Genomic DNA, 12,441 nt, shown 5'->3' with positions numbered 1-12,441 from the left:
TTCCTGCTGTCCCCAATCCACTGCCACACGCTGTCTTACCCATTCAATTGCTTACTTTTCCAAGCTCCCTCACTCATCTTGCCATCCCCCCCCAGTCCCCATCCACCACCACTTTCCTCAGATCCTGCAGATCTGACAGTAACTCACCTGTCCGGCAGTGTGTGCACCGGAAGCATTTAGACATGGTGTTATCAACAGCTGTGAATGTGCCATCAGCACATGGAAGACAGACAGTTGCCTGGTCAGGTCGATCACAGTCTTTTGCCTTGTAGGTACCTGCAAGAAAATCACTTAACAGAGCTCTGGCAGGGAGGCAAATGCGTTGTGTTAGGGAGGACAGGAGTCACCAGTTCCTCAAAGAAACCCTGGTGTTGGTAACGTAAGGACCAAGAATGCTTCCTCTCACCAGTGTGAACAACACTGACCCGTAAGAAGAGAATAAGGAATAGGAATAAATAAAAGGAATAATAATTTAGTTGGGTAGGAATAGGTACCAAGCAAAGAGAGAGCTGATTAGCTATAGGAAAGAGACAGTTTGAGGGTGCAGGACAGGGAAATGACTGCAGGGTGAAAGTCACTCCTACTGTATTTATTTTGTGTACCTGCATGACACCTCATGCAGCAGTGGGTCTTTCTGGGGTGTAGGTATTGTCCCACTTGACAGTGCATCTGTTTCTTTTCTCTCCTCAAGGGGTTAGAGGGGTCTCTTCTATCCAAAGCTACCCGAGGGGCTTGCAGTGTATATGGCACTGGAGTAATTTCTATAGATTCCTTTGTCAACATGCAGACAAATATCAGAATAACCTGTAAATAGAGAGGGAGAGGAGAGGAACAAGGTGAGAAAACATTATACCCCCCTGCAGACTGCACCTCTGACTTCAGCACTTAGAATTACATCAAACCATAACAATGAGTTCAGTTTACTTGGATAATTCTGTTACTGGAACCCTCCACTGACAAATGTGCGTGGGGAGATGATTAAAATAAATAAAATAAACCCCTACAACTCAATGCCTGCCATCTGTGATATTAATATGCCTTTCAATGGCCTCTATGGCAAATTGGTTGTATATAAAACAAATATTTTTCATTATCTGCAGTTTATACATGGAATGCCTTGAAAATGCTTCAGCTTGCATAAAAGTTACACAAGAGCAAAGAAATGTTTTTATTAAGGAAGGCAGTCCTTAATAAAATGCCCATGTAGAAACAGTTCCACAGGGAAGAATGCATCCAGTACTTGCAGTTCCACTGAATAAATACACAAGATGGGAAGTTTGGAATAAGATGGCAAAGGAGGATCTCACTGTCAGCAAAGTATAGGAAATTCTCCAAGCCAGACCTAGAGCAAGCCCGACTTAGAAACATGGGAAACTTAGGTTTTTGACTTATCCCCATGTCAAATGCACATTCTTCCTCTTAAACTGCAGCTGTTAACAATCAGCCCGTACAGTCCAACACAAAAATGTGCAGTTTCTTCTTTTTTTAATTCCTTTATGATTTGATTTTTATTTTTTTCATTTGAAAATTACTGTTGTCATGCCAATCTTAACAGAAATATTAAGACTGGCATGACTGCCACATGACTGCAATAGAGTGTGACTTTGTGCACCCCCACACACATAAACAAAGGGTTAAAGAACAGCCTGTACAAATAATGAAGGATGCCTGGACACTGCTTTCAGGACACTATTCCCAGCAGTGAAATTGAGAAATACACTGTTTATTTAATGGCCCAAAGGTCTCCACTCTGGTAAGACCACAGCATAAATGACTCATCAGCAAAAGATCCTGCACCAGAAGGATGGTAACATATTGATTGAGATTGCAGCATATCACAAACATGACTCCTTTGCCTGTTGGCCCAACAGAAAAACAAACCCTGGGCATATATTTCAAACATGCATTCAGACAAGGAAAAAACATACAACAACAAAATGGTTAAAAAAAAAAAAAACAAAAAAAAACCAAAACAAAACCAGCTAAAAACTGGGCCCAAGATTTATGAAACCTGAAATCAGCAAGTTTCTACAGTAAAGATCCATCCCATACCAACTGATGACTCCTGAAGAATATGAAAGATTTGTCCAAAACCTAGTTTATAGTACCATGAAGAACTATAGTTGATGCCTTCTCCTGGTCTTAAAATCAAGAATCAAACACGGTTAGAAGGAAAAAAGAGATTTCACCTCAGTATTTATTTTAAGGATCCTTAGGTACACTACATCCAGGTGGAATGCACCTCAATGCAAACTGCAATGCCCCCCACCCTCACCTGCCAAAGATCTGGTATAGCATTATAGGTTTTACTAGTTAGCATATCTATCAAAGATTCCCCAGTGAGAGGCTCGAGTGAGCCCCCCTCCCCAAGGAACCTTCCCCTGGATGGTTCTATCTCAGTTTACAGAATGTGTTCTGGAGAGGACCTTGGGGTCTGGGGCATTCTGATCCCTAACTACAAATGGAGTCTAAGGATGTAGGCAAAAAGCACTAAGAATACAAAAGCTATAAAAAGGTATATAAAAGGGGTATAAAAGAAAAGGCAAAAAATCATCATGGCATCATAGTAGCACAATGAGTTCTTCAACCCTGCATCTCTGTCATCCCCTTTGCACACAAGTGATCCTGGCCACACCATCTGGACACACGTGTGTTGATGCTTCTGAGTCTGTTACAGATGTACCAATGTACTCTATGCGTCAGATCGTGGGAATGATGAAAATTAACAAATTCTTTTTGAATATAAGCACCACCCCCCCCAATATAATCTCACACAAAGTTTTACCACACTACCTTCCCTTTAATTGTACTGTTTTCCCACCTTGTTTTTTTGAAAGTGGTAAGATGCCCAGAAGTACAGGCACAGCTTCAGACAGAGTTCCTTTTTTTTTTTTTTTGCTTTTTCAGCTAGAAGAGTTATAGCAAAAGCAAAGCAAACCAGTAACGGTAAACCACAATGCTGATACCAATTTTGTGGTAGCAAGCTTAACAAAAGATAACACAAAATGAGATGGCTATGACAGCCCCACACTGTCCTGTTTCTCTTTCAGAATTAAAGCCTTGGGGGAGAAAGGTACATACATAAAAGCAACTTAAAACCTCAAGAAAGATGGAGTTTGCAACTCTGACAAAGCTAAAACATCATTTTTCCAAGAGCTCTGACATATTCAATAGACCAGATGCTAAAATGGTGAACAGGAATAAAGAGAACCACATATGTGAATAGCTAGCATTTCAGACCTAATGAGTTGACCACAGGATAATTGAAAGCACTCCAACAACTCCTAAATGAAACTGAAAATGGTTTCAGCAGCTGACAGTCTTACAAGATTTATTGCTTGCAGGAAAATGGGTAAAAGATCCTTCACACAGATGGTCTGACACACAGTAACAATAAAAACATCTAGTTTCTAGATTCTCTAGTTAGTGATTAATCTCCTGATATGAGAATATATACAGTCAGCCCGTAAGTCACACAAGTCAGCAACAGAAAGAAGATGAAAGCATCTAAGATTAAGCCAAAAATACAGAGAAAATTGGTCAGATACACCTTCAAAGCCAAAAAACAACAAAGTGTTTTCAATTTTTCAGATTGAAGAAGGGGCGGTCAATAACTAACTCATGTAAGCACAAGTTAACTATTGGGAGACAGCAAATGTTAGTTCAGACAGATGTTAATTACAAAGCCTGAGAAGCTGAATTCACCCTAATCTTGTCAAGATAGAGGGGACAAGGATCATCTCAGACACTGCTGAATCATTCCTCAAAGGACTACGCATGCCCAGGGAGAAAGGTAAAAAGTTCATGAGAGGATGACTACTGGTCTTCACCAGAAAGACCCCCGAGGAAGAGGAGAGGTTTTCCTCAGCGTGACCACCAGGACACACAGCGCATGCGTGGCCCATATGCTAATGACTTCCAAGAAATAATTTGTATAACCACACCTCTTCCAAAGAATGTGATGAATATTCATAATTTAACCCTTAATACTGTGTTGTAGAGAGCACCAGGTGTGTGTGTTTGGAGGAGCGATCCCCACACACCCAGCGCGCCGAATAAAGCAAATACCCACTTCTCTGACTCTGAAGTGTCTCCTGGCCCGGTTGAGGCGTGATTCAAGATTAAGTGAAAGCATGTCTGTAAGTGTAATCAAACCAGAGTAATGTGTTATTACTGATCATAATCTGAGGAACAGTCACAGGCCACAAGTGACTCACAAACCAATGACTTGGCCATCCAGGAGAATTATTCACATGGTGGAAAAAAAAACCCACCACCATCTTAAGCAGCTCCCCAAGCCATTCAGCAATACACTGATTTATACCAATGAACAACTTCATCAAATTCAGATAATACATGAAATTAGAATAGCCTGCTCTGTTTCAGTTGGAAGGCACCTACAGTGGTCATCTGGTCCAACTGCCTGACCACTTCAGGGCGGACCAAAAGTCAAAGCCTGTTGTTAAAGGCACTGTCAAATGCCTCTTTGTCTTAGGTTAAGATGTAAGATACAACCAGAAGTATGTATTCTATCACCCTCTGTTAAAACCAGGTGGGGCAGTGCTCCTTATCTCTTCCATGACACATCCCTGATAACCCTCTCCGGAGGGATATCTTCTGTTAATGGGCCATCCAGCATCACTGCGTAACTCACAGAATTGCATCATCCCATCGTGAGATGCTCTGCCCAGGGGGAGGAACCAAGCATTCCTACCTGGATATAATCTGAGGTTTGGAACACCACAGTCAGCCCTTACCAACTGGTAAGGAGGACAGGAGCTACACAGCCACCACTGGACCTTCAGAGGAAGACCAGACCCTTCTACAGGATCACTGCTTCAACAGGACCACATCTCTCATTTCAGGAGGACTGCAGCCACCATCTAATCAGACTGCTACCACCACCCTGCCCGACAGGGTGTCAGGTTGTATCCTGACTCTGTCAGTGTTTCTGTACTACTGCATTTATTTTTAATTTTCCTATCAAATTGTAGTTCTGATTTTGAATCTCTCGCTGGTTTGCTTTCAAACTAGTACACTCTTAAACACTGGTGGCTTGGGGCATTGACCGCCTCTCGAGGAAGCCTGTCTACTGTCTGACCACCCCCTTGGTAAAGAAATGCTTTCTAGTGTCCAGTCAGAACCTCTCCTGGCTCAGCTTTGAACTACTGCCATGTGTACCAACACTGGATCCCAGGGAGAAGGAAACAGCACCTCCTCCCCTTGCCCTCTTCATGGAGCTGTATAGAGCAAAGGTCACCCCTCAGCCTTCATCTTTCCAAACTACACAAGCCCAGAGTCCTCAGCAGCTGTCATGCTCACAGGACATGCTCCTGCGAGGCACAGGGCATAAGAGCCCTCCCACCAACTTTGCTGCTGTTGAAAATTTTGTTTTATTTGGAAGTAGCTAAGTGCTTGTTTGACATAAGTAGAGAATTGTTAGGCTGCAAGCTGAACTCTATCTGAACCATGTGGCTGTGAAGAGTAAAACAAAGATGGATGAAACTTGAAGATACAAATCTGAACATTAATAACAGGATAGACAAAGCTGTAGCTTAAACATTACTTAAAAATTAATAGCTAGAGTGGACAGCCCATAACTCACGCTATATGAACTGTAACAACCATATTACAACATGGACAACGGAACTGACCAAAATCCCCAGCAAAACCAACCTAAGAGGATGTGAAGGTGACCACATGGCAACTACCTGATAGTGAAACAGTGACCCAATGAAGAGTGAGAAAACCCCACAACCTAATAATGCTTTTGGTCCAGACTGTCGCCTGAGGGATAAGGAGTTTAGATCATAAAGGTATAATTGCCCAGGGATTTCTTTGTTGGGAGTCCCTCTTTTGAGGCATCTGAGTTGAGCTACAGGTAACACACTCGATTTGTGCCAATAAATCTGTCTGATGGAGATGAGAACCTGATTTCAGAAATTTCTTCAGCAGTTTCCTTTCAAGGACCTTCAAATCGTTAAATTGTGAGGCTCCGAACTGCTCGCAGCACTCCGGGTGAGGCTACACCAATGCTGAGCACAGATGATCCTCCCTTCTGACCAGCTGGTGATGCTGTTTGATGCACCCCAGTACACGGTTTTTGCCCTCTGGGCTGCCTGGGCACACCCTGCTGCCTCCCACTGAGCTGCTGCCCACCAGCACCCTCAGTGCCCTCCCTGCAGGGCACCCTCCAGACACTCCTCTCAGAGTTTATATTTGTGCCTGGTGGTAACTGTCCCCAGGTGCAGGATCCAGCATTTGGACTTGTTCAATTTCATTCCACTAGTCATTGCTCAATGCTCAAATTTATCTAGAATAAGTACATTGAACAGAACTAGCCCTAGAATTGAGCCCCGAGGAACACCGCTGGTGATCAGTCGCCAGCCAGATTTAGCTCTGTTTACCAAGCACTGAAGCCTCAAGTTGTTGATAAGAGCTTGCCAAGGCAAAGTTCAGAGGTCTTCTGCAAGTGAAATAAGTTGATTTTCCATTGTTCGATGTACAACACACTCCACTTGCCAGTATAAAAAACCAGCACCCACTAAACAGCTTCATAGAAAAGTGGACAATGTGTATTACCTAAGCCAAGTGCTAATTCAAACAACACACATGATGCACACCACTTCATATTTCAGAGAGCAGGGACTACCCAGGAAAACAGAGTCAGCAGAAACTCTCGGGTTTACTTCTTAACCTGTTGCAGGAATAACCAAAATATGGCGTTATGCTGCTTCCTTGAAACATTCCACCTCTGCGGGTGACAGCTGTGTTCCCCGCACATTCTCCTCACACGTAAGGGGACCCTAGTTCCTTCCCATGTCTCACGCCAGCACCTAGTGCCCAACACCTACAGTGAAAAAAGGCACAGCACAAGCCCAAAAACTCTTCTGTGCAAAGTTTTGACAGCTGAGACAGGAGTTAGGAGCCTTTCCACAACTTTCACACTGAAATATTCTTGAATTACTGCCACCACTACAGTTTACACCCTTGCTGCTGCTTCTGCCTCACCAGGCCATGCACAGAGAACTACGAGTGAGGTGATACCCCACAGAGTAAAGCAAAGAAAGAAAGGAAGGGCAAAGATAAAAGTGAAGAACACAGCAAGATGCCAGAAAGATGGGTGGGACAGTGGAAATAAGGGACAGTTGAGAGCAGTGTTCTCAGGACAGGGATACTTAAGACACAGTACCTGAAACAGAGGGACTGCACAGGGAAGTGCAGCTTATCAGGGCTACCACGAGGTTCCCAGACCTCACGAGGCTAGGAAATACCAAATTACTCAGCATGAAGGGCTTCAGCTCTGCTGCAACCTGCCAGGCTCCTTGCCTGCAGGGAGAAGGGTGGAGGGAGCACGTATAGTGACACACAGGTTGTGATACCATGATGATTTTTTGCCTTTTCTTTTATACCCCTTTTATACCTTTTTATAACTTCTGTATTCTTAGTCCTTTTTGCCTACATTCTTGAACTTGTTTGTCAAGCTGAGAGACTAAACATTTTAGAAGCTTCGTAGCTAAGGATCAGTGTGCCCCAGACCCCAAGGTCCTCTCCAGAACACATTCTGTAAACTGAGATAGAACCATCCAGGGGAAGGTTCCTTGGGAAGGGGGGCCTCTCTCATTGGGGAATTTTTGTCAGATACGCTAATTAGTAAAACCTATAATGTTATACCAGATCTTTTGGGGGTGTGCATTGCAGTGTGCATGGAGGTGCATTCAACCTGGATGTAATGCACCTAAGGATCCTTAAAATAAATACTGAGGTAAAATCCCTTTTCCCCTACAAACCGTGTTTGATTCTTGATTCTAAGACCAGGAAAAGGCATCAGTAGGACAGTATGATGGGAAAGAAGGGATGGAGAGGCTTGTGCTGGGAGCAACAGTTGCCTCTTCTAGAAAGTCAGTGGATGCCTAGAGGTGGACCAAGGCCAGTCACAGAAAACACACTGAGTGGGAAGGATGGGGATTAGATGGTAAGAAATTACTCCTGCCCACACACAGCATCTTGAGACCCCACACCTGTTCACATGAACTAACAGGTATAGCAGGATGTTCTGCCTAAGTGGGAGTAAACAGCTCAAGCTTTACTCTGTCAGAAGAAGTTACAGTGGTAGATGGAAAAGAGGGTGTCATGCTGCTTTTGGTATTGAAGAATGCTGAGATCAGCCAGACTCATCAATCCCAAACATTCTGAGGATGTGAAAAACAATGTTTCCTGAAAGAAACTGGCACTAGTGAGTATGTGATAAAGTTCCTGATTAAGGAACCAACAAATTACAGCATTGATAACTTTTCTAAAGCTGCTGATCTGATATGGCTAGCCTACAAACATATGACTGACAGCCCAGTCACATATTTTACCAGCGGGCACTCCTAATACACCCCTTCTAGAAGTGTGTGTGGAAACTCCTCTCCTGAGTGGGGATGCCCCTCTAAGTCACTCCTCAAGGCTGAGCTAAAGAGATTTGCCCACAGTTGTTGGTATGGGTGAGTAATACCAGTCTCTACACAATATTATTTTGCAATATTTAATACTGTTGGTTCAATATTGCTTGAAAAAATAGTACACTATACTAATAGTTATAACTATTGTGTTGTAAATGTGAATGAAGTCTTTTAGTCTCAGCATTATCATCGTCAATGAAATAAATATTTTATTCATATAAATATATTTAGTTTGTCATCCTTAATCCTCAGGGACCAAGTTGCACAATGGATTCCGTTATAATAACGTAATCAAGCGCTTCTCTCATAAAAGACTTTCATTTTGCAAATTCCATTTTTAAACTAATTAACTACCTGCAAATAAGAGGCATTATGAGTTATTAGAGTGTCTCAAAATATTTCTTAATTGAACGTTACCTTGGCTTAAGAATCCAGCATGATACACACCCAATGCACAAGTATTCTACATATGAGTCATCTGTTAGCATTTTTGATGAGTCATAGAAAAATTAGTCAGCTTGGCGGCTTGGACAAAAAACCAATATCCTTCTCAGACTAATGAGCTGCTAAAGAAATCAGGGTGCAGGATTTAGCCTTATCTTCTTTGTCTGGTTCAGCCATTTCCAAAAGCTCTTTGACGTTTACATTTGTTTTAGTTTGCTATACAAAAATGAAAGGGAAACCAGAACTTCTGCTTTACACATTGAGAAACAAGAACCACTATTACAAATAATCCTCCATTTTATGAAGATCAGATGAAGGAATACTGTATTTATGGCCTTGTCTAAAATCAGAAGACTGGTAATAGCTTTGATACAATGAAGAAAGGCCTTAGAAATCTTAACTTAAAAACCAAGAAATTGTGATTATCTATAAAGATCATGGACTTCACATCATGAAATATCATATATATACAGTATGTAAAGTTAGAAGGTCTTATTTCATATTAGTACAGATAAAGAAAATAATGGAGAAGTCAGTAGGTAATAACAACCATAAGATAATTTCTTTGGAAGTTTTCCCTCAGAGCACAATGTGGTGAACACTGCATCAGAGTTCTGAGTTCACTGACCCTCGACACCCCAGTACTTTGCCTGCCTGTGTTCAGGGCTGAGTTTGACTGAGCTGCTGTTCAGCCTCACATCAGAGTGCTGATGGAGCAGGAGCCGTGGGAAGGCTCAGTGGGGTCCTTACTTTTCCATCCTGAAATGATTTTCAGCTGGGCACAAGCCCTCGGCCCCTGCCCACACTGTGCCACAGACCTGCTCATGCCCCTTGTCAGTGACTCACTAGGTGAATTTTTAAGTCAGGTAATTGTCAAATGCCGAGTTCTACTCACTGGAACAGATACATTCCTGTTTGTTTTAACAGAGAAATGTAGTGACATTGCTTTGACATGTACTTTCCACTGTCAGGTTCCTAAGACCGTAACACAAAGATATGTGCTAGCAAAGAAAGCACTCAGCTACCCAGGGATTACGAAAGAGAACACAAGGCATCTGCCCCAAATACAAACAGAGCTTCTTTGTGATGACTAAAGAAAATGGGTAAGGAAGAGCAAAATGACAACACTGGGCTCACCACAAATAATACTGCTGATGCAGTATTATTAAGTATGGATTACTTAATGAAAAGGGAAAGGCATCCAAATTGACAGTACTGGTTACTTGTGAGAAGAAAAATGACCACATAATTGTACTTAGCACAGACCCTAATATAAATGTTTCATTTGGCTAGAAGCAGAAATTAAAATTAGATTATTAAGCTGTAAAAGTTCAATTAATCTGATTGGTGAAAACAATCAGAAATGCAACCAAATGCTATGAATTATTAGGAAAGGATTTGAGAACAAAACCAAGTGTTGTTATGACAATATATAAAGGATTGACTCTGGACTGTAGTCCTGGTCCCCAATCTTGAGAATATAAATTAACCCAGATATAATAGAAAGAAAAGTAAAAAAGACCATCATTGGTACAGACTGGCTGCCATAAAGGGAATGATAAAAAATGCTGGTCTATAAAAGAGAAACCTGAGCCAAGGATACTGTAGCAGGCTCAAAGTCATGAATGCCAAAGAGAAGGTGAACTGGGATGACTGTTCTCTGTCTCCTCCAATACAAGAACTAAGAGGCATCACATAAGACAAGCAGGAGACAGGTTCAAAACAAATATAGGAAGGTACTTCTGTAGCAAACAAATAGCTGAGGTATGGGACTCCCTGAGAGAGTGCTGGCTCTGCCAGAAACCTGCCCTGGTTCCAAAACTGATCATCACACCCACCAGCAGAAGGAAAAACCCACACTCATGTGTCTGAAATATGAAGAAGCCATTTCATTTCACATTCCTACAGTCCCAGACCCCTGGAAGCCAGGAAAGTATTCTTATTTTTTGTTGCTGTACACTTGCTCTGCTCCAAAACCCTTGGCAGATGTTTCCTGGTCACTACTGGAAACAGGCTGGTGGCCCAACAGTTCCTTCTTACAATGCACTTGGTGGCCTGGTTTTCAATTTTTATATAACGTAGCTTCTAACTTCAAAATGGCAATTTCTCCCTTTACTTTGAAAAGAAATCAGTGCCAGAAGTACCCTTATGGCTATTCTATCTTTTTTCTTCATAAAACTGAAACTTCCATTATATATATGCATTTTTTTTTTTTTTTAAATGTGACAGAAAACACACTGGCCTCAGTGAAGACAGATGCCATTTTGTCTACTGTAAAAGTTAGGAGTGCATGGGGAAAACAACGAGGACCTAAAAATGAGTTAAAGGACAGGCAAAAAGAGTGAATGCATGGAATCAGGCTACAGGAAATTCTGAAGAATCGCAGGAAGCATACAAGAATCAGAAGAGTAGAAGGGAGGCATCAGGGGGTCAAGAAACACAATGAGGGCAGAGAATGATATGCCAAGTAAATGACACGGAAAGGAATGGAAGGGCATGCAACAGAGTGAGACCTGAAAAACTCTGAAAAATAATTTTGAAAAAAAAGAATATTATTTTATTGAAAATATAAACATCTGTAGGAAGTAGAGTGTTATTGAGAACTTGAAATGACATGCAAACAGGAGGGGGAAAACATCTTCAAAAAGAAATCCCACTGAAAGACACTTCCTCCAGTATCTTATTTAACTAAAGATAATATAATGAATTTGGGGAATCCAATAGGTTTTTCTTTTTTTGCCAATAGAATGAGTAACATCACATATGGTATCTGATTTACACCGAAATGTCTGCACCTCTATTCTTAAGACAGAAATACACTTTTCAGGTTTGGTAACTGCTTTGAAATCTATCCATAAGTCAACAGCTTATGTATCCTGCCTAGGTCTCAAGATGGTAAGTGATCCACAGCTAGAGTCAAGGTGCTCCTGCTCCTCAGTTTTAGTTGTGTTGTCCTGCCATTGCTAACTTTAAGTCTATTACCTGGTTTCCAAACTTTTCAAGCAATAAAAAACCCCAATACCAAACCCAAACCCTGCCGGAAGAAGGCAACCTTTCTGACCACAAATTAACAACTAACCCAACATTACAAGTGCACTGCAGCCAAGTGCAAGTGTGTATTACTAGGATGCTCAGGTATTTAGGGATAAACATTTTGACCTTGTAACCTCAGAATTTATAGCCATGTCATGATGCTGAGTGACACCACCCCACTGTCACAGCTTTATCACACAGCTGCTGATACCAGATAGCCATTCACGTCTGGCAATCACGTTATTCACAAAACTCTCCGACTTCTTTTACAACTTTTTACCCTCAAAATCAAAACGGGCAGCTTAAAAGTCTTGCCCTAAGACGCCCGGGGAGGCTAAAGAAGATCTACCGGTCTACCGGCAAAGCTGAACTTGCTTTTATACAAATCCCGTGGTTTGGGGCGTAGCTACAGCCCACTAATCTCTGTTTAAACGCCCGCAGAGTGGCATTTGCGTGCGGCCGGCTGCACAGCAAAGCGGGGGCGGCTTGTCCCCGGCCCCCGCACAGCGGCGGCGGG

At 42.1% G+C, this 12,441-nt stretch overlaps 1 protein-coding gene across 1 annotated transcript in view; it reads right to left on the bottom strand.

Moving 5' to 3' along the window:
* LOC103614012 (tumor necrosis factor receptor superfamily member 1A) overlaps window positions 1-12,441 on the bottom strand; it is a 23,954-nt gene that overhangs the window by 9,579 nt on the left and 1,934 nt on the right. The window contains exons 2-3 of the mRNA XM_017731878.1: window positions 603-804; window positions 148-276 (exon numbers count right to left, since the gene is read on the bottom strand). Of these exons, the coding sequence (XP_017587367.1) occupies window positions 148-276; window positions 603-783 (310 nt within the window). The 5' untranslated portion in view covers window positions 784-804. The remainder of the gene's footprint in view (window positions 1-147; window positions 277-602; window positions 805-12,441) is intronic.

This window comes from Corvus brachyrhynchos, unplaced genomic scaffold, assembly GCF_000691975.1.
Source record: "Corvus brachyrhynchos isolate BGI_N302 unplaced genomic scaffold, ASM69197v1 scaffold3, whole genome shotgun sequence".
NCBI lineage: Eukaryota > Metazoa > Chordata > Aves > Passeriformes > Corvidae > Corvus > Corvus brachyrhynchos.
The sequence above is the reverse complement of the archived record's forward strand: the minus strand, read 5'-3'. Positions and strand labels throughout refer to the sequence as shown.